The 27,139-nt window shown below is 36.4% G+C and overlaps 2 protein-coding genes and 1 pseudogene across 2 annotated transcripts; 1 reads left to right on the plus strand and 2 right to left on the minus strand.

Annotated features, from left to right (window-relative positions):
• Nucleotides 1-2,305: 2,305 nt before the first annotated feature.
• On the minus strand, nt 2,306-3,730 carry LOC123546281 (uncharacterized). The gene is made up of 2 exons (XM_045332478.2): nt 3,698-3,730; nt 2,306-3,193 (listed from the first exon to the last, which is right to left on the minus strand). The coding sequence occupies exons 1-2, from the start codon at nt 3,728-3,730 to the stop codon at nt 2,306-2,308; spliced, it is 921 nt and encodes a 306-aa protein (XP_045188413.2).
• A 9,804-nt stretch (nt 3,731-13,534) lies between these two features.
• LOC128559705 (ficolin-2-like) lies at nt 13,535-16,380 on the plus strand (annotated as a pseudogene).
• Nucleotides 16,381-16,742: 362 nt separating this feature from the next.
• On the minus strand, nt 16,743-26,463 carry LOC123546282 (uncharacterized). Its single transcript, XM_053550635.1, has 3 exons — nt 26,440-26,463; nt 24,072-24,206; nt 16,743-18,158 (listed from the first exon to the last, which is right to left on the minus strand). The coding sequence occupies exons 1-3, from the start codon at nt 26,461-26,463 to the stop codon at nt 17,265-17,267; spliced, it is 1,053 nt and encodes a 350-aa protein (XP_053406610.1). The 3' UTR covers nt 16,743-17,264.
• Between the last annotated feature and the right edge of the window lie 676 nt (nt 26,464-27,139).

The raw sequence follows: 27,139 nt of genomic DNA on the forward strand, positions 1-27,139 counted from the left end.
GATGACATTCCTGCCAAATATAAACAAGTTGGGTCCATGCATGTCAAAATTATAGTCCGGGCAAAATGGAATAGACGGACGGACGGACGCACACACGCACATAAAACGACCCGCCAAAAGTGACGACTACATCGAGCTCACCGCAAGCGGGCTCGACAATAACGTTTTCAATGCAGATTATCCGTTTAATTAACATTTTTCGAAATAAATGAAAAGCGAAAACTTAAACTTTTAGCACACATCTCTACTTCAGTTCTTTTCGCCTGAGCGTCCACGATAACTTGAGCAACGATCATTGCCTATTTCTATGAACTGACCGGGTATTATAGGGAGGGTTATATATTGAATATGCATGCAGTGGTGTAGCTAGCCTTCAATGTTTTTACATAATCATTGGCGTAGCTGGCCTTTTTCAGTTCTAGCGGAGGGGTGTAGGTGACTGCCTAGGCAACTGTGGGTCCAGGGGTTCCTGGGTTTTAGCATTTTATGATACATTTGGGCGCGTTCTAGAATAATAGTTTGCTCTTTTCAAGGTACCTTAATGTAGTAACAAGGCAGTCTGAAAGATAGCTATATCCACCGCCATTGTTATGGATAGTGAAAGGGTTTATGGTATTGTGTGGAACCATGAAACAATCGAGTTGTGACCTTGACCTTAAGCTGGCAGGGGTGATTTTTGAATTCTGCGCATTGTCTTGATAAATGGAATATTACAGGCAAGTCATATTAAAATCATTCAAGGGGTTAAGGAGATACAGAGCAGACATAAAATGGAAGGCTCAAACATTTGACCTTGAGTTGTGACCTTGACCTTAAGCAAACAATGCTGACTCATCAGTTCTGCACATTGTTTCGATGAGGTGATTAATTGACCCAAGTTTCATGAAAATCCTTCAAGGGGTTAAAGAGATACAGAGCGGATACAAAATAGAAGGCTGAAAACTTTTGACCTGAGTTGTGACCTTGACCTTGAGCCGTAATGGCTGACTCATAAGTTCATGCATATTGTCTTGATAAGGTGATCATTTGACCCAAGTTTCATGATTACCCTTCAATGGGTTTAGGAAATATAGAGCAAACACAAAATTGAAGACTCAAAACTTTGACCTCTAGTTGTGACCTTGACCTTGAGCAAACATGACTGACATAAGTTCTGCACATCCTCTTGATGAGGTGATAATTTGACCCAAGTTTCATGGTTATCCTCTAAGGGTTTTGGGGATACAGAGTGGACATGAAATGGAAGGCTGAAACATTTGACCTTGAGTTGAGTTGTGACCTTGACCTTGAGCAGACATGGCTGACTCATAAGTTCTGCACATCGTCTTAATGAGGTGATCATTTGACCCAAGTTTCATAATTATCCTCCAAAGGATTCAGGAGATGCAGAGCGGAATACGAAATGGAAGGCTCAATCATTTGACATTGAGTTGTGACCTTGACATTGAGCCGTCATGGCTGACTTATGGGTTCTGCACATCGTCTTGATGAGGTGATCATTTGACCCAAGTTTCATGAAAATCCTGCTAGTTGTTTACGGACGGACAGACGGAAGGACGGACGGAAGGACGGACGGAGACCATTCCTTTAACCCCCGCCACGAGTGGCGGGGGATTAATAAACTTGCATTTTTGAAGTGTTTAGTTTTTCAGTTTGCTAAATTATCTGTAGGCCTGCTGTGCTTAAATAATAGCGGCTACGTCGTAGAGTCATGCGCATTTAGCCTGTTATGTTTAAGCAAACATATAAATGTGCTTTCTGTTACTCCAATACAAAAAAAACAAAAAAACAACAAAAAACAAAAGAAACAAAAAGAAAAAAAGAAAGAAAGGAAAGAATGACAGGTACATAATGACATGTTAAGAATGCTTAACATTTTTCTTTGCGTTTGCAACATGGAAAAAAGCAATATAGAATTGTCATGTAATACATCAGAAATAGCTCTATGTGACTTGAACTTTAAGCTTATGATTCTGTCTAGACTTTTCCGACATTAAACAAGATTTATATGTTTAAAAATCAGTACATTCCAAAATCATATGTAGGTTATGTTATGAAATCAACTCAAATATATCCAATCATAACAGAGATTCTACCATAATTATAGTTAAACAGGAAACTAAAACAGTATTTACGGCGATTTGTTGAAATGTCATTGTGAAGGCAAATATGACACCATCTTTTCTCTAAGTTTAATTTTAATTAAGCACTGTTCGGAAACCATATATTGTACGAAGTCGTCTTAAGAAGGCCACATTTTAAGTGCTGTTTGTATACCCTTTTAAACTGATCAATATAGTTAAAATCATGACATCATTTCCTTAACCATTATATTTCCGAGGTAGAACCAGTCGTTTTCATGCGGAGACCTGTAAACTTGTAGTTCTACTTCCGGTTTTAACGACTTCCTTCCGTCCATTGAAAACATGGCGTAAATAACTTGTTGATCAGTGTTTGCCAATCCCTTTAACAAGAAATGATCTACAGCTCTTCGGAACAGATCAGCAAATTTGGTTACATGCTCTTTTTCGCCAAAAACCAAACCGCCACCAAACAAAACAAGATTTTTCTTTATAATATCTTCTGGATGCGACGTAAGTGATAGTTTCGAATTCACAAGATTCACAGCAATTTTTGAATCAACGAAGCCCTTTGGTTTGGTCAAATAAAAATCATTTTCTGATTTACGATTCCGGAAATACCCAATATCCAACCACATATAATATTTTGTACCAAATATATTGAATTTTGCAGCGCGTTCAATCATGTCAAACTTAGCATGTTGTGCGCATGCGTACGCTGGAATAACCGTATTCGGATAATGTTTCGGATAACTCTTTGCACTGAATATCTTTTGTATTTTGTCAATATTTTGGAAAGCCCATGACGACGATCTTTCGATGAGAAATATTTTTGTATGCTTCATGGATTCATTTCTCACTTTGAACATGTGTATTTTGAAATCTTCAGAATCCGTGTAGATTACCAATGAGTTGTTTAGGTATCGAAATGTCTTGGCCCAGTCAAAGTACAACTTCCTAGTGAAATATTGCCCTGGTGGTCCTTTTCGGAATGTTCCCAGATCAAAATATGCCGTGACAACGGTAACGTTCCCATAATTATTCTGCGTTGAATTTGGGTAAGCGTGATGATATTTCACTGAATCATTCTGACTGTGATCAAAACGTTTTATCTGAAAAAGTATGAAAACGCATATCTTGGGAGAGAAAAAAATAAGCGATTTTAATTTTGTCTTGAAAAAGACACATACTAGCCCTATGTAGTCGTGCATGTAATCGTTAAAACATTCATTTGCATTTTAAAGACGTTTTGCTACCTTTATTTCAAGGACATAAAGGAGTAATAGTGGACGAAAAATCAAAATCCTTTTAGATATTCTAGGATAGGTATTATTTTATAGTGTATTGCCGTTGATAGTTAAAATGGCAAACAATTTCTTAATTTGATGAGATGTTTAGTGTATTTTTTTGTGATTTTGCTTAGCTAGTTAGAGTGCCAAATTAGGATAATCCTAGAAAAAAACGCTTTGAAATTTTCATATTTCACTTCTCTCCTCTAATTTTACTTATTTATATTTTTACCACCAGTAAAACTATAGAGAAAACGATGTTCAATGGTTGATTCCTATTGGACGATTTTGTCACATGTTGTCGCGACAGGAAGTCGTAGCGCTTACCACAGCAAGATTTCTTTCAGGTAAAGTACCCATTTCTGTTTCTTTTAATTGACTGAGCAAAACAGTATAAATAAATCACGACTCTATTTCATGAAAAAATACATGAATATATCTTTAAAGTAACTCGTTTGCGTTAAAGTAACTTGCCATTTCGGCTTAACGTCAGCATATTGTTAGAAGTAAATATAGAACATACAACGAAACAATGCTCAATTATATATTGCAATAAAAATAAATCTAATGTAGTCGCCACATCGTTAAATTCATTAAAATGTAACTAGGTTTTAAGAAGTTACCTCTGGTTTGTTTATTTGTAAATTGTCCCGTGTTTTATTAAATATAAACCATCCCATTTCTATCACAATGACCACTATAAGGATCAGCTTAATATATTTTTTATTAAAAACATACATTTCTTTAACTTTTATCTTTGGTTATTAGTATTCTCAGTATAGGTATGTATAAGTAGCACAGTATATACGTGATTTAGACAAGGAAATTGTTATTTCTGAGCTTTGACATTATGCAAATTAAATTAGCAGCTGTAAATAAAATTAACAGATACAATACATTTATAGTTACATGACTTAACAGCATGCATAATTTATGCGCCCCATGTGATATAACAAAATGATTATCGATCTTATTATGATACTAGTAATAAAATATATTTCATTCGCAGTCCATGTCTGTTCCTATGAAATGGTAGCATCTGAATATCATTTATATTGTATTGAAGAAACAAATTTGAAATTATTATCAAAATAAACCTAAATTGTCATTGCCAAATAAACAAAAATGTTCGGGCTAACGCAAAATACGTGTTTTGGACTACCAATAAATTTGCAAATTTCTGAAACCCAGATTAATGTTCCATGAAGAGAATGAACATGTAGCAAAAATATGTGAACTGAACATTTAAAATACGAAAGAAACCTCTGTCCTAGACATTAATCTATGTATTCACCTATAGTGGTTTATTCTAATACACACAAGTAAAATACTATTCTAATGTGAAAAAGTCACGTTTAGTTTAATTCTAAAGAGGTACTATTGTATTAGAAACTTTTTTAATGTAAAAAATGAAAACAAAATGACGCTATTTTCCGCCCAAGATGTTAATAAATACATACATATCTTTCCATTAACATAGTACAAAGACCTAGTTGATTGAAGACCTGTCCAGGGAAGTCGACAAAATGTCTCTTCCCATTTCGTTAGATTAGGGAACATCCCTGTAATGTGTGTATATTGTTGCATGGTCATTGTGTTTTCATTTTAAATAGTTGTTAAGAAATGTTCATTTGGCAGTATTCGCTTACCTTTACAGAGTGAGTGAAACTTACTGAATAATGCTCTTATCACTTTGAGTAGTTTGAACGTTGCTCACAGTGTCGTAGTCACTACTCCCTGAACATAGCCCACATAGAATGGTGTTTATTGTGACTACTGCTCTCAGAACATAGCTCACCGAGTAGTGTTCATTATGAGTAGTACACACTGAGCATAGCTCACTGAGTAGTGTTCACTATGTGTACTTATCACTGAGCATAGCTCACTGGGAAGTGTCCACTTTGTGTACTTAGCTCACTGGGAAGTGTCTACTGTGTGTACTTATCGCTGAGCATAGCTCACTGGGTAGTGTCCACTGTGTGTACTTATCGTTGAGCATAGCTCACTGGGTAGTGTCCACTGTGTACTTATCTCCACTGTGTGTACTTATCGCCGAGCATAGCTCACTGGGAAGTGTCCACTGTGTGTACTTACCGCTGAGCATAGCTCACTGGGTAGTGTCCACTGTGTGTACTTATCGCTGAGCATAGCTCACTGAGAATTGTCCACTGTGTGTACTTATTACTGAGCATAGCTCACAGAGAAATGTTCACTCTGTGTTCTTTTCACTGAGCATAGCTCACTCGGAAGTGTTCACTGTTTGTGCATTCACTGAGTAGTGTTCACTGTGATTACTACATACTAGCCATTGTTCATTAAGAAAAGCTTACTGAACTTTGCTTTCACTGTGAGAGCTACGCACTGACCGTTGCTCATTTAGTAGTGTTCTTTGAGCATTGCTTTAACTGTGAGCACTACTAAATGAACATCGCTCACTGAGAAGGGTTCACTGCACACTGCATTCAAAGTAGTGTTCACTGCCTCTGAGGACCAGTGCTCATTGAATAGTGTTCTTTGAAATTGCTTTCACTCTGAGCGCTACCCACTGAACATATCTCGTCGAGTAGTGTCCACTGAACACTGCATTCAAAGTAGTGTTTACTGCCTCGGAATACTACTCATTGAACATTGCTTTCACTGCGTTTTCTATTCACTGAGCATTGCTTTCGCTGTGAGTTCTACTAAGTGAACATCTATCACTGGGTAGTGTTCAGTGGCCATGAATACAAGGTACCTGTAGTACTCATTGCCCGTGAGTACTACTAACTGAACATTGCTCCATGAGTAGTGTTGACTGTGAGTACCTCTCAGTGACCTTTTTTACCGAGTAGTGTTCAACTTTGTATTGCTCATGATGATGTAAATGTCTTGTATTATTTACCTGTCTAGGTCCATAGTTTGTGCTATTGACTGGTCTATAGTTCAACACTAAAAGACAAAATTTAAATTTTTAACTATTTTGTGATGTCATGCAATAAAACACTATTACCATGGAAATGTTTGAAATAATATTTCTGATTTGAAACTGGATAGCTTTAAAAATTACTAGTATTGATATTGCATAATTTCTCAATCTGGCTCTGGGACGTACCGTCATAGCAGTAGACTAGAAAGTTCCCTGACACAGTCAACTTAGATGTTGAAGTCAGAACCTGGATTTCCAAGACCGGGTCTGCTTTTGATGGGAAAAGTTTTAGAAAAGAAGAGAAAGGTGAACAAAACAAAGTCTTATAAAATGCTGGCTTTTCTTGTGTTTTCACTAGAATTCTAGAAAGACCCAACCACATTGGCAGCACATGTTGCCTGCATGCTCGACAAACATGTATAGTGACCTCTGTCAGGGAAAGCATTCAGTGGCCGGCAGTAGAAACGATTCAAGGACAAACTTAATATCTTTTTGAAATGTCTGAGTATGGGTTGCAAAATATTCTTGTTAATTTCTTAGAATGCAAAAAGATCTCTTATGGTGAAAGGGAAAATTCTGCCACAGAGTTCGGAGCTGTTGATACCTCTAGAGTTGTACCTACTTGTAACGTGTGCCCTGACTTTCTAACTGATTTCCTACATTTTGTGTCTTCATGTCTTCAGGGCGAGGACACGAGGAAACGAGCACATGAGGACACGACAGCACGATAAATCGGAAGTTTATCGTCTTCCCGTAACCTCGTGTCTTCGCCCCTAGCACACGGAAATACGACAAATCGGCAGTTTGTTGTTCTTTCGAGCTTTTTGTCGCATCTCCTGAGCACACGAGGGACACGAAGAGATAACATATCGGTACTTTGTTGTCGTTCATGCGTTTGGGTTTTCACCTCGCAGATTACACTTAACATGGTGCACTCTTTAGTACAAAATATTCTTAAAAGCATAAAATAACATTAAATCTGCAGAAAAAAATCTTTTGACACACATCTTCAGGTAAGAATGTTAATCTTCCATGTGTTTGTCTACACTTTAAATTATTCTAAACCTTGTAACACATTTAACACTATATAGTCGTTACCCACAAACTGGTGCATTATTGAAATTATGCGTATTATAGTTTCAGTCTCGAAAACTTATTTGTAAGAAACAAACATGTAGATTATGACGCTCATTGCAGATCATAACATATATTTTTCTTTATTTAAACATAGATTAGAGGAAAATAATAAAAAAGGATATTGCTTGAACGTAATCTTGAAAAAACATTTTTAGGTTTGTCAAATGTACAATATGATTTAATAATATTGTTTTCCAGGAAAATGATTTTAAAGTTTTGGTTAAGTCATTAATGATTTACACTTGTAACTTATGTTGACTTTGCGTTTAAAACAATTCTACGGAATTCCGTTAGGGCCATCGCCTTTGAATGTGTTCATCTGAAACGCGATACTCGATAGTACGATGATGAAAACGGGAAATCACGAAACTACGATAACGAAAACGCGACAACACGATGATGATAACGCGATACTACAATAACGAAAACGCGATAATACGATAGTATGATGATGATAATGTACGGAATTCTGTTAGGGCCATCGCCTTTTAATGTGTTGATCTGAAACGCGATACTCGATAGTACGATGATGAAAACGCGAAAATACGAAACTACGATAACAAAAATGCGACAACACGTTGATGATAACGCGATACTACGATAATGAAAACGCGATAATACGATAGTACGATGATGATAATGCGATATACTATCCCGTTTTCACCATCGTACTGTCGCGTTTTCACCATCGTACTATCGTATTATCGCGTTTTCGTTATCGTAGTATCGTGATTTCGCAATTTCATTATCGTACTATCGCGTTATCACCATCATACTATCGCGTTATCGCCATCGTACTGTCGCGTTATCATCATCGTACTGTCGCGATATCACCATCGTACTGTCGCATTATCGTACTGTCGCGTTTTCACCATCGTACTGTCGCGTTATCATTATCGCACCATCGCCTTCCAGTGCGCATGTGCATGCTAAAATTGAGAAGATTAGAAGTTATGCTGTTAGAACTACAGTTCCTGCTCTAGCGATAGGGCGATATACAGATTCGAACGCGGGTGCTCGTGTGTGAAAATCATGATTTTTATTGATGATCCTCCTATAGCTATACAGCTGCTAGTTATTCAAAAGCAAAACATAATTAATGAACCATTCATTTTGCATGCTTTTTCAGCTTTCGTCAATTTAAGAGATATTTACAGAAAATGAATTTAAGGAGACAAAGCGTGTGGGATGTTGAACAGGTCCAGAATGCTGTGCAGATATGATTTTACTGCATTTCTCATTCCTGTAAAATCATAAATAAAATGTCTGAGTAAAGGGGCGTTAACTCTGTCACTTTTGGTTGTAAACAGCTTTACTTTTTATTTTATTTTTGAAGAAAATTGCCAGACTTTAATGCATTAAAATGAAAATATGTGCCATGAAAACTGCAAACAATATTCTTCGAATATTTGCGATGCTCCGATTTCAGTGTTGTTATGCGTCTTACGGAATTCAACATCAGCTTTACAAGACATGCATTTGCTTTTCAGTGTAGAAATAAAAGCCATCATATTTGTGAAAATATTCATCATCATATTTGTGAAAATATTCATGTCAGATCAAAATAAACGCCATGATCATGGTACAATATAACATTCTTTTTTGTTGTTATTAATCTTATATCATATAGAAAACTCAAAGCGATTGACCTGCAGAGGTTTTGCCAAAGTATATATTTGGTTTTTAAATTAGCTGAAAAACGTTTTACAATCCATTAGCAAGCAATATAAATCATTTTGAATTTCAACAGTGCTTAAATAACAAGATACATAGAAACCAGAACACTCGAGAGGAAATTCTTCTATGGCATGGGCACCGGAAGAGACATGGTGTAAGTACGATAGATGTGATAACGCGACGTACGATGGTGACAAGGTGGACAGTACGATAACGATTACGCGACAGTACGATAGTGATAATGCGACAGTACGATGGTGAAAACGCGACAATACGATGGTGATAACGCGACAGTACGATGATGATAACGCAACAGTACGATGGTGATAATGCGATAGTACGATGATGAAATTGCGAAATCACGATACTACGATAACGAAAACGCGATAGTACGATAGTGCGATGGTGAAAACGCGACAGTACGATAGAAAACGCGATAATACGATATCATATGATATATTACGGAATTTCGTTAGGGCCATCGCCTTTTAATGTGTTGATCTGAAACGCGATACTCGATAGTACGATGATGAAAACGCGAATCATCACGAAACTACGATAACGAAAATGCGACAACACGATGATGATAACGCGATACTACGATAATGAAAACGCGATGATACGTAGTACGATGATGATAATGCGATATACTATCCGTTTCACATCGTACTGTCGCGTTTTCACCATCGTACTATCGTATTATCGCGTTTTCGTTATCGTAGTATCGTGATTTCGCAATTCATTATCGTACTATCGCGTTATCACCATCGTACTGTCGCGTTATCACCATCGTACTGTCGCGTTATCATCATCGTACTGTCGCGTTATCACCATCGTACTGTCACATTATCGTCACTCGTACTGTCGCGTTTCACCATCGTACTGTCGCGTTATCATTATCGCACATCGCCTTCCGGTGCGCATGTGCATGCTAAAATTGAGAAGATTAGAAGTTATGCTTTTAGAACTACAGTCCTGCTCTAGCGATAGGGCGATATGCAGATTCGAACGCGGGTGCTCGTGTGTGAAAATCATGATTTTATTGATGATCCTCCTATAGCTACAGCTGCTAGTTAGTCAAAAGCAAAACATAATTTAAAACCATTCATTTTGTTTTCAGCTTTCGTCAATTTAAGAGACATTTACAGAAAATGAATTTAAGGAGACAAAGCGTGTGGGATGTTGAACAGGTCCAGAATGCTGTGCAGATATGATTTTACTGCATTTCTCATTCCTGTAAAATCATAAATAAAATGTCTGAGTAAAGGGGCGTTAACTCTGTCACTTTTGGTTGTAAACAGCTTTACTTTTTATTTTATTTTGAAGAAAATTGCCAGACTTTAATGCATTAAAATGAAAATATGTGCCATGAAAACTGCAAACAATATTCTTCGAATATTTGCGATGCTCCGATTTCAGTGTTGTTATGCGTCTTACGGAATTCAACATCAACTTTACAAGACATGCATTTGCTTTTCAGTGTAGAAATAAAAGCCATCATATTTGTGAAAATATTCATCATCATATTTGTGAAAATATTCATGTCAGATCAAAATAAACGCCATGATCATGGTACAATATAACATTCTTTTTTGTTGTTTTATCTTATACTACTATAGAAAACTCAAAGCGATTGACCTGCAGAGTGTTTTGCCAAAGTTACATATTTGGTTTTTAGCTGAAAAACGTTTTACAACCATTAGCAAGCAATAGAAATCATTTTGAATTTCAACAGTGCTTAAATAACAAGATACATAGAAACCAGAACACTCGAGAGGAAATTCTTCTATGCGCATGGGCACCGGAAGGCGGTAGTACGATGGTGATAACGCGACAGTACGATGGTGATAACGCGACAGTACGATGGTGAAAACGCGACAATACGATGGTGATAACGCGACAGTACGATGGTGATAACGCGATAGTACGATGATGATAACGCGACAGTACGATAGTGATAACGCGACATACGATAATGGAATTGCGAAATCACCATACTACGATAACGAAAACGCGATAATACGATAGTACGATGGTGAAAACGCGACAGTACGATGTGAAAACGCGATAGAATGATATCTAGAATTTATCGGTTCGTTATCGTAGTATCGCGTTATCGCTCATGTTGTCGCGTTTTCGTTATCGTAGTTTCGTGATTTCGCGTTTTCATTATCGTACTATCGAGTATCGCGTTTAGAGTGAAACATCAAAGGCGATGGCCCTAACGGAATCACGAATAACTCGTTTGATATTGCAAACGTGACTCAACGAATGACGACAAAAATCGCGATGTCTTTAACATAACGATAAAGTCGATAATACGATAGTAGATCTGTATCGTAGGTCATGCGATGTATATCAGAAACGCATTTACATCGATATAGATGACGCGTTCACGAACACATAACGATAAACGCGAAAGATGTAGTTAATCGCGATTTTCGTTAATCGTAGTATCGTGATTTGCAATCTATCGGATTAAATCGTACTATCGCGTTTCACCATCGTACTGTCGTTTGCGTTTTCACATCGTATATCGTGCAGTTTCAACATTATCGTACTATCGCGTTATCACCATCGTACTGTCGCGTTATCACAATCGTACTGTCGCATTATCATCATCGTACTGTCGCGTTATCACCATCGTATTGTCGCGTTATCACCATCGTACTGTCGCGTTATCATTATCGCATCATCGCCTTCCGGTGCGCATGTGCATGCTAAAAATGAGAAGATTAGAAGTTATACTTTTAGAACTCACTCCTGCTCTAGCGATAGGGCGATATGCAGATTCGAACGCGGGTGCTAGTGTGTGAAAATCTATGATTTGTATTGATGATCCTCTATAGCTCACAGCTGCTAGTTAGTCAAAAGCAAAAAATAATTAACATTTTTCCATGTTTTTTTAGCTTTCGTCAATTTAAAGTCATTTACAGAAAATGATTTAGGGAGACAAAGCGTGTTGGATGTTGAACAGGTTCAGAATGCTGTGCAGATATAATTTTACTGCATTTCTCATTCCTGTAAAATCATAATTAAAATGTCTGAGTAAGGGGGCGTTAACTCTTTTGGTTGTAAACTGCTTTACTTTTTATTTTATTTTTGCAGAAAATTGCCAGACTTTGATGCATTAAAAGAAACTATGTGCCATGAAAACTGCAAACAATATTCTTCGAATATTTGCGATGCTCCGATTTCAGTGATGTTATGCGTCTTACGGAATTCAACATCAATGACCTGAGCTTTACAAGACATGCATTTGCTTTTCAGTGTTGAAATATAAACCATCATATTTGTGAAAATATTCATCATCATATTTGTGAAAATATTCATGTCAGACCAAAATAAAAACAAAAAAAAAAAAAAAAAACGCCCTGATCATGGTACAATATAACATTCTTTTTTTCTTGTTATCATATACTATATAGAAAACTCAAACCGATTGACCTGCAGAGTTTTTGCCTAAGTACATATTTGGTGTTAGCTGAAAAAACTTTTTACAACCCATTAGCAAGCAATAGAAATCATTTTTAATTTCAACAGAGCTTAAATAACAAGATAAATAGAAACCAGAACACTGGAGAGGAAATTCTTCTGTGCGCATGGGCACCGGAAGGCGATAGTACGATGATGATAACGCGATAGTACGATGGTGATAACGCGACAGTACGATGGTGATAACGCCACAGTACGATGACGATAATGCGACAGTACGATGATGATAACGCGATAGTACGATGGTGATAACGCGATAGAACGATAATGATATTGCGAAATCACGATACTACAATAACGAAAATGCGATAATACGATAGTACGATGGTGAAAACGCGACAGTACGATGATGAAAACGCGATAGTGTATTGCATTATCATCTTCGTACTATCGTAGTATCGCGTTATCATCATCGTGCTGTCGCGTTTTCGTTATCGTGGTTTCGTGATTTCGCGTTTTCATCATCGTACTATCGAGTATCGCGTTTCAGATCAATACATTCAAAGGCGATGGCCCTAACGGAATTCCGTATAAAGCTTCGTTTTTTCGTGCTCACGTGCCAGACACGCAATGACAGGAAGCCAAAACAAATCAGCAGTTTAATGTCGTTTCGAACAAAAATAAAAGTGGCCATAATAAAATTAAGTTATGATCATCTTGTTATCAGGTAGGTTCAGACGAATGAAAAGGAGATATGCAAATATGTACATTCCATTTTAATTGATTTACTAGGCTTACATCAGAACAGCTGAAAGATAAAAGATTTCGTCTGCTATAAATTTTAGTTACAAAATGTGATTTTTCTTCAAAAAAATCCTGTTTGTTTGTTTAAAATCTCTTATTTGGGATTAAAAGATCGTTCAAAAAGGAAAACGTCTCTCACACGCACTCCAGCGTTTCTTTTAAGCACATGTAATATATCATATTGCAAGTTTCAAAAGCATTCTCGCCTCACTAGTAAATACATCAGGAAAGAATATCACGGGCACACATCTGTGATCTAAAAGTCCTATATATTCACGAACGACTGCGTACTTGCAAGACAATATCTCTTTGGATGTGATTATTACAAGGTATTGTTTATATTCATTTTGATGCTCATCTACATTTTTTATTTTGTTTTTGTACATATAATTTAAATTTTCAAGTGAAATTATAGAACAAAATTGTGCCTAAAACGGCTGAAAATTCTTCTTTAAAACGACTAGTTGACGAGCAGTTCATAACCAATCAAAACATTTTGATAAGTGTCAAAAGTCTATATTACCATCTTCTGAGGTGTCATATCATTATTTTCATTAAAGGTTCATAATGCTTTTGCTTAAAATGTGTCTGCCACATTGTCCGTTATGAACATAAAATATATCAGGATCTGTTCCGTGTTAAATTCTATTTAACATATTGTTTTCTCTAATATTTATTAAAAGTTTGAGTATTGATTAGCAAAGTAGAAAGTTTCATTGAATTTATTGTTTTTTATTACCTCTCTTTAAGACATAAACTGTAAAAGTTCATTTAAAGTAGCGTTTTTCAAACCATATAATTATGCATAACATCTATTTGGATAGCTGTTTCATCTGTTTTGAGCATAGAATTTAAAACCTTATGGAATTTTAAGTTGATGATCAGAGAGTAACGAATGTAAGATTATTTTTTTCTGGTGTTCATGTTTGTGTAAACCTAGTCCCTATCCGTTACTCTAGCCACCTCCATAATTATCAGATTGGAAATGATTTAAGAAAATGAGTACTGACATATGTTTTGTGCCGAAATAAGAAACTCATCGCCGTTTTTCGAATATTACTGATGCCGGTCAAAAACAATTCAAGGATGATTTCTTTAGAATGACAAATATATGTACTTTCCAGTAAATTGTTAACTCATTTGATTGGATTTAAAATAAACATTTCAAACAAACATTACCTTTAGAATAGGTGGAAATGAAAAAAAATATGAATTAACGATCTGTTTTTGATTTATCGACTACTTCAATTATTTTCATGAATTAGGAATAAGAATTTTTGTCGAGATAAAATATTTCAATCCAGAAATTGCATTTTGACACGTTCGTTGAACTTTTCAGCCAGTGCATGCATCAAGATGAATCCATCCTTCTTAGTGTTAGCAATATCATTGAGATTTGTCACCGCCCAGGACAGTCTTTGCATTTCGGTCGTCAAAATGCAGGCCAGCGACAACAGTGCATCATCTGGTGGTAAGGAATATGTCACAAAAGAACAATTCGATGATTTAATGAGACAACTGGTACTATCAGTGAATACAAGTACGAGAGTGAACTAGCTGGAAAGAATTACGCCACGAAAGAAGATATTAAGGAGATGATGAGACAGCTGTATGTTAATATATCAACTGAAATGAATCAAAAGAGATGTGAAGACTCCACTGAAAGTCAGAAGGCTAATGCGAAACCCCGTGACTGTCAGGATATCCAAGCACAAGGTAATTTGACAACCGGTACTTATACAATATACCCAGGTAAAAATACTGATGGAATCTTGGTAAGATGTGAAATGAACACAGCAACTGGGGGATGGACAGTTATACAACGACGCACTTCGAACACAGACTTTTATAAAACATGGAATGAATACGATAATGGTAACATTAAGGACAATTTCTGGCTCGGTAACCGACATATTCATGAAATAACTAATCAAGGCCAATACAAACTGCGTGTTGATCTCACAAGTATGGGAGGCCAGACAGCCTACGCAGAGTATCGTGAATTTTCTGTTGGTGATGCCGATTCAAGCTACAAGTTGTTTCTTGCCGGTTACAACGGTACTGCTGGAGACAGTCTGACACGAAATGGAAATGGAAGAAAGTTTTCAACGCACGACAGGGACAATGATGCCTTCAGAGGAAACTGCCAGTGCAGTATCACGGCGGGTGGTGGTACGATGCATGTCACACGTCCAATCTCAACGGAGATTATGGAAATAGAGAATATGGTAAAGGTCCAGTCTGGCAGTCATGGAAAGGATTATCTGCACCAATGAAAACTACAGAGATGAAAGTACGAAGAATTTAACAGTAACCATGAAAAGAGAACATATTTCAACTGAACCTTTCTCTTTAAAACGAAATACAATTACAGATTTTTATACATTTTTTTTTTCACTTGAATGCAATTTTATTTCATATTTTTGTTTTGCAATATACAATACAACTTCATGAATACTATTTTCTGCAACTTAAGGTTTTGTCTTATAAAGTACTGACATTTACAGCATATCAAAGGTCAATATTTTAATTATTTCATTACATTATTGTTTCTGACATTTCAGGAGTTCGGTAATTGTTTAAGGCACTTTGTAATTTTGTATAGATATTCCAAACAATGCAAGAACAAAAGCTTTTGCATACAAATCTTAACCTGTTGTGTGACGCTGGCATCAGTGGAATAATTCTACCATTGTTGAGCTCAAATGGGCTTTTATTCCTAGACAAATTTTATTAATTTCAATTTACCAACGTAATGTTCTATTCATCCTACCTTCTGATTTAAAATAATTTTGCTTACAAACTAGTTTAGTCGTGCTTATCTTTAACAACAGTTTGCAAATTAATACACCATTAAAATTTGTTGTTAATATAAGCCTTATTTTGTCCTTTAAAATAGCTCTTACAATTCGTGCGATTGGGTACCCTACGAAAGACCTGGCTTTAATTGATAAGTCCATAACGCCGCTGGATTCATTAAAGAGATAACCGTTTGCTCGACGATTTGAATTTAGTAAGGACTGTTTAAGATCAAACATGAATTGATATTCAGTGTTATACAACAATGTATGTGCGTTCAAAATATAGTTCCATGTTGTTGACGAAAATATGGTATAATGAGTCAGACAAGGGTATTTTTGTCTTAACTTTATTGCAGATGGTATTGAGAAAAGATCTAGACCTCTTCCGTTTTAGAAATCTAGGTTTCGGTTTTATTCCATTGAGCATTGAGAAAATGTCTACATATGCATACTTGGCAAGCAGCAATCATGGAAGCATTTTCAGACGGCAGTGTTTAACAGTTTATTTTTCATATATTACAGATAGCATCCCAATTTGTTTGGTAAGAATACCTAATTGGCTATATATCATTGATAAGCTCTTAAGTACTGAAAACGAGGCCTAAAGATTTATTGTTTATATGAAAAAAGAAGGAACTGAATCCAAAACGGTCCTTTTCAAGCCCAATATTCCATGATCCAAGTGCAGATAGCTAAATTCCTGACAAACGATATGTCAGCTTCTTTTAAGCGATTTCGTTCTTAAACTGTTTTTTTTTGGTAAATGCAACTACATTCATACCTATTAAAGGCATAATATGTCCCCCTGTGCGACAAAATAAAACTATTTCTGTGTACTTTCCATTCGGAACAAACGATCTTGTTATTTTCCGAATATTCAACAGAAGATATGCTTTAATGATTTTGTTATAATTAATTCCAACAGTTAGTCGAACATACATACAATTCCTATATTTTTTCACCGACGGATTTGTCGGGGCCAGCTCCAAAGCCTTTTCTCCAAGTTTAGTTTAAAGCACTGTTTGAAAACCATATATTTTAAACCGATTTAAAACAGCCTTTTAAAGTCCGAAGTCATCTGAAGGAGGTCATATTTTTAATAGCATTTGTATGCCCTTTACACTGATCAGCATGATTAAAATAATGAAAACATTTCCTTAATTATAGTGTTTCCAAGGTAGAACCAGTCGTTTTCATGCGGAGACCTGTAAATTTGTAGTTCTACTTCCGGTTTTAACGACTTCCTTTTGTCCATTGAAAACATGGCGTAAACAACTTGTTGGTCAGTGTTTGCCAATCCCTTTAACAAGAAATGCTCTACAGCTCTTCGGAACTGGGCAGTAAATTTGGTTACATGCTCCTTTTCGCCAAAAACCAAACCGCCACCAAACAAAACAAGATTTTTCTTTATAATGTCTTCAGGATGTGACGTAAGTGGTAGTTTCGAATTTACAAGATTCACAGCAATTTTTGAATCAACGAAGCCCTTTGATTTGGTCAAATAAAATGCATTTTCTGATTTACGATTCCGGAAATACCCAAGATCCAACCACATATAATATTTTGTACCAAATATATTGAACTTTGCAGCGCGTTCAATCATGTCAAACTTAGCATGTTGTGCGCATGCGTACGCTGGAACAACCGTATTCGGATAATGTTTCGGATAACTCTTTGCACTGAATATCTTTTGTATTGTGTCAATATTTTGGAAAGCCCATGACGACGATCTTTCGATGAGAAATATATTTGTATGCTTTATGGATTCACTTCTTACTTTGAACATGTGTATTTTGAAATCTTCAGAATCCGTGTAGATTACCAATGAGTTGTTTAGGTATCGAAATGTCTTGGCCCAGTCAAAGTACAACTTCCTAGTGAAATATTGTCCTGGTGGTCCTTTTCTGAATGTTCCCAGATCAAAATATGCCGTGACAACGGTAACGTTCCCATAAATATTCTGCGTTGAATTTGGGTCAGAGTGATGATATTTCACTGAGGCATTCTGCATGTGATCAAAATGTTTTACCTGAAAAAGTATGAAAAAGTATATCTTGGAAGAAAAAAATCATCAGTTTCTAATTTTGTCTTGAAAAAGATACATAGATCTATGTATCCGTGCATGTAACCGTTTAAACATTCATTCGCACTTCAAAGACGAGATGTTTCGTGCAGTCTTTTTTGTTGCGATTTTGCTCAGCTGATTAGTGCACCAAGTTAGGATAAACCTAGTAAAACGCTGTGAAATTTCATATTTCACTTCTATCCTCTTATTTTACTTATCAATATTTTTTACAAACATTCTAGCATAATACTGCTGTTATTGTCACGTGTCGGTGGTGTTTTAACAGGAGAGAAAACGTCTGTTAACAGAGAGATTCTCGCGCTCACGTGCTGTTAAAACACCTTTTTATATTTGCACGTTCTGTGGCAAAGCGTAAACGTATTACGGCCCTAAAAGGGATAATTCAGAAGGAAATGGCGTCAACATGAAAAATCAACGTAAACTTTACCGAGCATTCATGGAAATTTAATGACGTTGAGGGACAATATATTCATATACTTGGTTTTTACTAGAATAGATAGAATAGCGTTAGTGCATTTTCTTTTCGTGTTATAACATCTTCAGAATCCCTCGGGAATCGTTGGTATCCTCGCCCTACCGGGCTCGGGATTCTGCAGATATTAAAACAAAAAAAAATATGCGTTATCCCTACAGTAAAACTATAGAGAAAACGATGTTCAATAGTAGATTCCTGTTTAGATGATTGTTACATGTTGTCGCTTACCAAAGCAAGATTTCTTTCAGTAAAAGTACCTATTTCTTTTAAATTTTAAGTTGACCTCAAGCAAAACAGTATAAACAAGTGAATGAAGTATCGCCATGCAATACAAAGTCCCCTACTGGAAGGCACCTAATTTTGTCTACAGCAGTATAACATAATGAATTGATATCTGTCGATAATGTATAAACAATATTGTACTATATATACAATATGTTATAACAAGACACTTGTATTAAAATTTGTATATATAAAAACCTATAGCTGTTTTAATATAGCATTTTTAGCCGATTATCAAAAAGGTATCATATAATTAAGTTATTTAAAGTTATCTATAGTAAAAAAAAATGTCATATAAGTCAACACAAAACTCTTTCCCAGGTAAAGATAAGTCAAACACCTAAAATTGGACGTAACATGCATGTTGTACCACAGAAAATTGGTCTCGATTTTTCCCTACGACCTGTAATAAATAAGTTACAATATAAGCTATTTATAGAAACAACAAAGGGACATAATTCTAAAAAACAAGGGTGCCTCATGGTGGTGAACATTTGTGCCAAGTTACATTAAAAACCCACCATGCATGAACAAGAAATGCTCCAGACAAAGTGATTCTTGAATTTGGCTTTTGACCTCTAAGTGTGACCTTAACCTTAGACCTAGGGACCTGGTCCTTGTGCACAACAATCCGTCTCATGGTAGTGAACATTTATGCCAAGTTACATAAAAATCACTCCATGCATTAAGAAGAAATGTTCCAGACAAAGTCATTCTGGTATCTGACCTTTGGCCTCTATGTATGACCTTGACCTTTGACCTAGGGACCAGGTTCTTGTGCATGACTCTCTGTCTCATAGTGGTGAACATTTGTGCTAAGTAATATTCAGATCCTGTTTTGCATGACAAAGTTATAGACCGGACAGGAAAAATGTCCCATTGACTTTGATCTCCAAGTGTGACCTTGACCTTTAAGCCAGGGTTCTGGGTGTTGCGCAGGACACGTTGTCTCATCATGGAGAACAGGTATGACAAATAATATTGAAATCCCTTTATTGATGACAGAGCTCTGGACCGGACAGGAAAAAAAAAACACTACTGACCTTTGACCTCCAATTGTGACCTTGACCTTTGAGCTAGGGGTCCAGATTCTGCGCATGACACGTCGTCTCATCATGGGGAACATTTGTGCCAAGTAATATTAAAATACCTTCATGGATGGTAGAGTTATGGACCGGACAGGAAAAAAGCCTGATGACCTTTGACCTCCAATTGCGACCTTGATCTTTGAGCCAGGGGTCCGGGGTTTCCACATGACACGTTGTCTTATCATGGGGAACATTTGTGCCTAGTGATATAAAAATCCCTTCATGAATGAGTTATGGATCGGACACGAAACAGACCCTGTTCATGCCATGTTAACATTTTACTGCCAAGTGTGAACTTGACCTTTGAGCTAGGGGTCTGAAAGTTGTGCATGACACATTGTCTTATTATGAGGTACATTTGTGCCAAATAATATTAAAATCCCTTCATGGATGACAGAGTTCTGGACCGGACAGGATAAAAAAAACACTACTGACCTTTGACCTCCAATTGTGACCTTGACCTTTGAGCTAGGGGTCCAGGTTTTGCGCATGACATGTCGTGTCATCTTGGGGAACATTTGTGCCAAGTAATATTAAAATACCTTCATGGATGGTAGAGTTATGGACCGGACAGGAAAAAAAAGCCCTGTTGACCTTTGACCTCCAATTTTGACCTTGACCTTTAAGCTAGAGGTCCGGGTTTTGCGCTTGACACGTCGTCTCAACATGGGGAACATTTGTGCCAAGTAATATCAAAATCCCTTCATGGATGACAGAGTTATGGACCGGACACGAAATTGCGGACGGACGGAATGACGGAATGACAGAATGACGGACGGAAAAACGCATTCCTATTGTCCCCGAAACTGGTTTTCAACCAGTAGGGGACTAATAAATCACGACTCTCTTTCCTGAAAAAATGCATGAATACATCTTTAAAGTAGCTCGTTTGCTTTACAGTTCAAGGTAGGCTATGTAACTTGCCGAAGCAAATATAGAACATACAATTAAATAATGCTCAATAGCAATACATGATTTATAATCTTTAGTTAAGTATGCAATACTGTAAAAAGTCCTCAAAAGAAACCAAAGCTAAACTCTGAAAATTAGGTAATATTTAAAGGTAGCTTCCTTTTGACTTTGGCTAAAGTATTGTAAATTATCTGAAATAAAATCAATTAAACAGAATATTAGTATCATTTCTTTATTCACATGCATGCATTACACATTAAAGCAGTTCAAGAAGCATAAATAATTGTCGTAACTGTTTATGAAATTCTAGCAAATATTAATGATACCATGATAGCATGTATAGTGTTCAAATCCCTTTAACTCCAATGTCGACGAGTTTTTTTAGATATATGAATGTATATATTTGGTTAGAAATTCTGTTCTGAATTGCAACACCTACATCCTGAATTGTGACACCCCGACACTTTCTGACAGAGATGGTAAAATACTAAACATAGCCAGAAATCTTAAAATATCTTTTTTTCTGATATTCAAAGAAACCATTTATGCTGTAGTATTCCCTAGAGGAGCAGTACAGTATATGGTCCACAGTTATGGCCGCAATGCGTATAAGACGTTGCTTCAGAATTACAGATGCAATATCTTAAAAATGTTCCGTGATATTTTTAGGACTTTTTCTTTCTATAATTCATTTCCTTACATACTACTTATTCCATTCCAAAAAGTTAATGTTGGAATTATTGTGTTACGTGCACAATTCATATTTTTTCGGGGTGTGTGTGTCGGGGGGGGGGGGGGGGGGGGGAGAAGCATTCCCCAACATCCATTTTTGGCTGGATATGCCCCTTATGGCACATTTATCTTTTAGGTATCACATTGCGCTTATAGTTATATATGACAGTGCTTCTTATTTACAAAATATGATCAAAAGACTTGCATTTAGCTATTTTATGTGTATTTACTAAAGCAAATTACTCGATACAGACTTATTCCTTTAACGTGCTTATTAGTTTTTGAATAACAAAAATATTTTGAAAAAAAAGGAATTATCTTTGGTTTACTCTGATAAAAATATGCTAACCCTTCAAGTTCTGAATAAAAAAAATTCTGAATTTCATAGCAAGCGAAAAAAAAGGAATCCCAGGCCCTCAAAAGTTCAAATGGTTGGACCCCTTAGGACTAGCTATTTACCAAATAAATGCATCCATTCTACCCAACTATACAAATGAACACGTTTTCGACTTATGTATTTCTAAATTCTAGTGATTTTAATCTTTACTCAGATGTTTATTATTGTAGTCTTTGGGGTTAGGTGGTTTCGATTTATATGTGATTTCTATCAATTATTTGACGTTTTATATTATAATACTTTCTTCTAAATAAATTAAAAAAATATCAGCCATGACACGCTTGTCATTGCAGTGTAAACGACATCTTATGATAATGGATCATCACCTAAAACGTCACCTCAATATATTTATGCCCTCCGTACTTCTGTCTAATCTAATGTCGTCGCCTCATTCTTAAATTCATTAAAATCAGGTTTTAAGATGTTACCTCTGGTTTGTTTATTTGTAAATTGTTCCGTGTTTTTTTTTTAAAAATAAACCATTCCATTTCTATCACAATTACCACTATAATGATCAGTTTAATGCATTTTTGATTTAGAGTGTATATTTCCTTAATTGTTTTTTGCTGTTTGTATTCTCAGTATAGACCTGTATATACAAGCAGAACAGTATATACGTGATTTAGTCAAGTTAATTGTTATTTCTCGGCTTTGACATTATGCAAATTAGATTAGCAGATGTCCTTTACTTTATGTAAATAAAATTAACAAATACAATATGAGCCGCGCCATGTGAAAACCAACAAAGCGCGTTTGCGACCAGTATCGATCCAGACCAGCCTATGCAGTCTGGTCAGGATTCATGCTGTTCGCTTTCAAAGCCTATTACAATTAGAGAAACCGTTGGCGACCATCATGGATTCAGACCAGCCTGTGCGGATGGTCGCAAACACACTATGTTGGTTTTCTCATGGCGCGGCTCATTATTACATTTTCAGATATATGACTTAACAGCATGCATAATTTATGCGCCCCATGTGATATAACAAAATGATTATGGATTTTATCATGATAGTAGTAATAAAATATATTTCATTCACAGTCCATGTCTGTTCCTATGAAAAGGTAGGATCTGAGTATCATTTATATTGTGATGTTTAAGATTTTTTCAAATTTGAAATCATTATTGAAATAAACCTAAACTGCCATTGCCAAATAAACCAAAATGTTCGGACTAACACAAAAATATTAGAAGCCAAACGGGCTATCAATAAATTTGCAAATTTCTGAAACCTAGATTAAATTTCCATGTTCTTTTAAGAGAATCAATGAACATGTAGCAAAAATATGTGAGCTGCTCTAAAAGAACATTTAAAATACGAAATAAACCTCTGTCCTAGACATTAATCAATGTATGTATTGTTCAAAAACACACATTCGAAAAATAGTATTCTAATATGAAAAATAATGTCAAGTTTAATTTAGAAACGTAATATTGTAATAAGATTTTTTATGTCAAAATGTAAATAAAATCAAGCTACTTTTCCTCAAAATTTAATTTTTTTAACATAAAAACCTTTTCCTAGACATAGCGCAATAGCCTAGATGGCCTGTCCAAAGAGGTTTACAAAATTTATCTTGCCTTTTCGTTAGACGAGGGGAAATTTCTATGATGCGTTTATTTGGTCGCAAGAATTGTGTTTTCATTTTAAATGATTGATGAAAAAGTTCTTGGACTGTATTCGCTTAACATTACATAATAAGTGATACTTACAGAATAATGCTCTTATCACTTTGAGCACATTGAACACAGTGCCTTCCAATGAGTAGTTTACACTGTGTTTACTTCTACTTAGCATAGACCAGTAAGTAGTTTTTTTTACTATGATTACTACTCACTGATCATAGCTCACTGCATAGTGTTCACTGTGAGCAATTCCACTAAGCATAGCTCACTGCATAGTGTTCAATGTGAGTACTTACCACTGCATAATGTTCACTGTGAGTACTACCCACTGAGTATAGCTCACTGCATAGTGTTCACTGTGAGTACTACCCACTGCATAGTGTTCACTGTGAGAACTACCCACTGCATAGTGTTCACTGTGAGTACTACCCACTGCATAGTGTTCACTGTGAGTATTATCCCCTGAGCATAGTGTAATCTGTGATTAATGTTCATGGAATGCCACTGAGTAGTGTTCTCTGTGTGTACTTTTCACTAAGCACATCTCACTGAGTAGTGTTCTCTGTGTGTACTTTTCATTAAGTACATCTCACTGAGTAGTGTTCTCTGTGTGCACTTTTCACTAAGCACATCTCACTGAGTAGTGTTCTCTGTGTGTATTTTTCACTAAGTACATCTCACTGAGTAGTGTTCTCTGTGTGCACTTTTCACTAAGCACATCTCACTGATTAGTGTTCTCTGTGTGTATTTTTCACTAAGTACATCTCACTGAGTAGTGTTCTCTGTGTGTACTTTTCACTAAGCACATCTCACTGAGTAGTGTTCTCTGTGTGTATTTTGCACTAAGTACATCTTACTGAGTAGTGTTTGCTGTGAGAATTTCGCACTGAGCATATCTGAGAGAGCAGTATTCACTGTGAGTACTTATCGTTGACCATATCTCACTGAATAGTGTTAAATGTGAGTTCTACTTACTGAATATAGCGCTCACTGTCTAGTGTTCATCGTGTGTACTTCTCACTCAGCAAAGCTCACTGAGTAGTGTTCACCGTTTGTACTTCTCACCGAGGAAAGGTCACTGAGTTTCACTGTGTGTACTTCTAATTGAACAAAGCTCACTGAGTAGTGTTCACCGTGTGTGCTTCTCACTTAGCAAATGGCACTGAGTAGCGTTTACCGTGTGTCTTCTCACTGAACAAAGCTCTCTTAGTAGTGTTCACCGTGTGTACTTCTCACTGACCAACGCTCACTTAGTAGTGTTCATCGTGTGTGCTTCTCACTGAGCAAAGCTCAATGAGTTTCACCGTGTGTAATTCTTACTGAGCAAAGCTCACTGAGTAGTGTTCACCGTATGTACTTCTCACTGAGTAAATGGTACTGAGTAGCGTTTACCGTGTGTGCTTTTCACTGAACAAAGCTCACTTAGTAGTGTTCACCGTGTGTACTTCTCACTGACCAACGCTCACTTAATAGTGTTCATCGTGTGTGCTTCTCACTGAACAAAGCTCACTGAGTTTCACCGTGTGTAATTCTTACTGAGCAAAGCTCACTGAGTAGTGTTCACCGTGTGTACTTCTCATTGACCAAAGCTCACTGAGTAGTGTTCATCGTGTGTGCTTCTCACTGAGCAAAGCTCACTGAGTTACACCGTGTATACTGCTCACAAAGCAAAACTCAATGAGTAGTGTTCACCGTGTTTGCTTCTAATTGAGCAAAGCTCACTGAGTTTCACCGTGTGTACTTCTCACTGAACAAAGCTCACTGAGTAGTGTTCACTGTGTGTGCTTCTCACTTAGCAAAGCTCACTGAGTTTCACCATGTGTATTTCTGACTGAGCAATGCTCTAACACTGAGTAATGTTCACTGTGAGTTCCATTCTTTGAACATAACCTTCTGAGTAGTGTTCTCTGTTTGTACATCTCACTAAGCATATTTCAGTGAGTAGTGTTCACTGTGAGTACTACTCATTGACTATATCTCAGTTAGAAGAGTTCACTGTGAGTATACTCTCCACCGAGCACAGATCATAAAGTAGTGTTTTTTTAAGTACTACTTAATGAACATAGCTTACAATGCAGTGTTCGCTGTGACTAGTACTCAATGAATATAGCCCATTGAGTAGGGTTCACTGTATGTCCTGATCACTTAGCAAAGCTCACTGAGCAATGTTCTTTGTGTGTACTTTTCACTGAGTATAGCTCAGCAAAGTGTTTATATGGTGCTACGCACTGAGTATCGCTCATTGAGAAGTGCTCACTGAATATTGCTTTCACTGTGAGTACTACGCACTGACAATTGCTAACCTAGTATAGTTTTCGCTGTGTATACTTCTCAATGAGTAGTGTTTACTGTGAGTACTACGCACTGAGCATAGCTTACCAAGTAGTGTTCGCTGAACATTACTTCTACTGTAAGATCTACTCACTGAACATCGCTCACTGAGTAGTGTCCACTGAACATTTAACACAAAGTTCACTGTCTCTGAGTGAATTTTACGCTCTTACCATTGCTCATTGATTAGTGCTCACTGAACATTGCTTTCACTGTGAGTATCACTCACTGATCATCGCTCACTGAGAAGTGTCCACTGAACAATTTGTACAAAGTAGTGTTCAACTGCCTCTGAATACTACTCACTGACCATTGCTCAACCAGTAGTGTTTATTGAACAATGCTTTCAATTTGTGTTCTATTCACTAAGCATTGCTTACGCTGTGAGTTCTACTCATATACATCTTGACGATAAAAATCGTCGTATGACTGCTTTTATTTATGAAAACAGAGTAAAATACTGAAAGGAGGTTTGGTAAAAGCAGAATTATATATATATATGCTATATATTTACATTCGCCCTATTCTTTTCCATTGAAACGTATGGCGCTCATTTTGTATGAACAGCAAAAGGAAAGGCACCAAAGCTGCGACAACGCCGCCACGTATAGTCAGTTGTTCCGTCTGTCTTGTGAACAAAATGGCCGGGAAGATGATTTTAGATGTAAGAAAATGTGTGCTAGCGCGATTCATTTGCCGATCCTATTCTGTCGAACAAAAAATTCATTTCTTAAGTTATTTATGGAAGATCAAATATATTATAAAGTTAAAATGTAAGAATCACTATCCTTTTGTCTGTTCATTTTTACTTAATACCTGTTTTTGGTACATGTTTTCCTTTCTTTAAAAAGGTTCTTACACTCATTAGCATTTCAAAGGTGCTGTCGTCGTTGTCATATCCCTCCGTTCTCTGCTTTTTCAATATTTTGTGAATGAATAATATTTTCATGTTCTGTAGCTCGAAGTCAATTCACCTTTGCTCACCACTAGATGAATGTTTTACGGTGAACAGACTAGTATGTGAGCTCAGCGAATGGTGATAGTTTTTCATTTAGACCCGAACTTTTCCTTATATGTGTA

This window comes from Mercenaria mercenaria, chromosome 9 (genome assembly GCF_021730395.1).
Source record: "Mercenaria mercenaria strain notata chromosome 9, MADL_Memer_1, whole genome shotgun sequence".
NCBI lineage: Eukaryota > Metazoa > Mollusca > Bivalvia > Venerida > Veneridae > Mercenaria > Mercenaria mercenaria.

Coding starts and splice junctions, on each gene's coding strand:
- LOC123546281 (XM_045332478.2), bottom strand. CDS start 3,730: ATGGGTACTTTACCTGAAAGAAATCTTGCTGTG. Junction 3,194..3,697: donor CTGAAAGAAATCTTGCTGTG/GTAAGCGCTACG, acceptor ATACTTTTTCAG/ATAAAACGTTTTGATCACAG.
- LOC123546282 (XM_053550635.1), bottom strand. CDS start 26,463: ATGTATATGAGTAGAACTCACAGC. Junction 24,207..26,439: donor ATATGAGTAGAACTCACAGC/GTAAGCAATGCT, acceptor CATTAATCACAG/ATTACACTATGCTCAGGGGA. Junction 18,159..24,071: donor CTCACAGTGAACACTATGCA/GTGAGCTATACT, acceptor ATACTTTTTCAG/GTAAAACATTTTGATCACAT.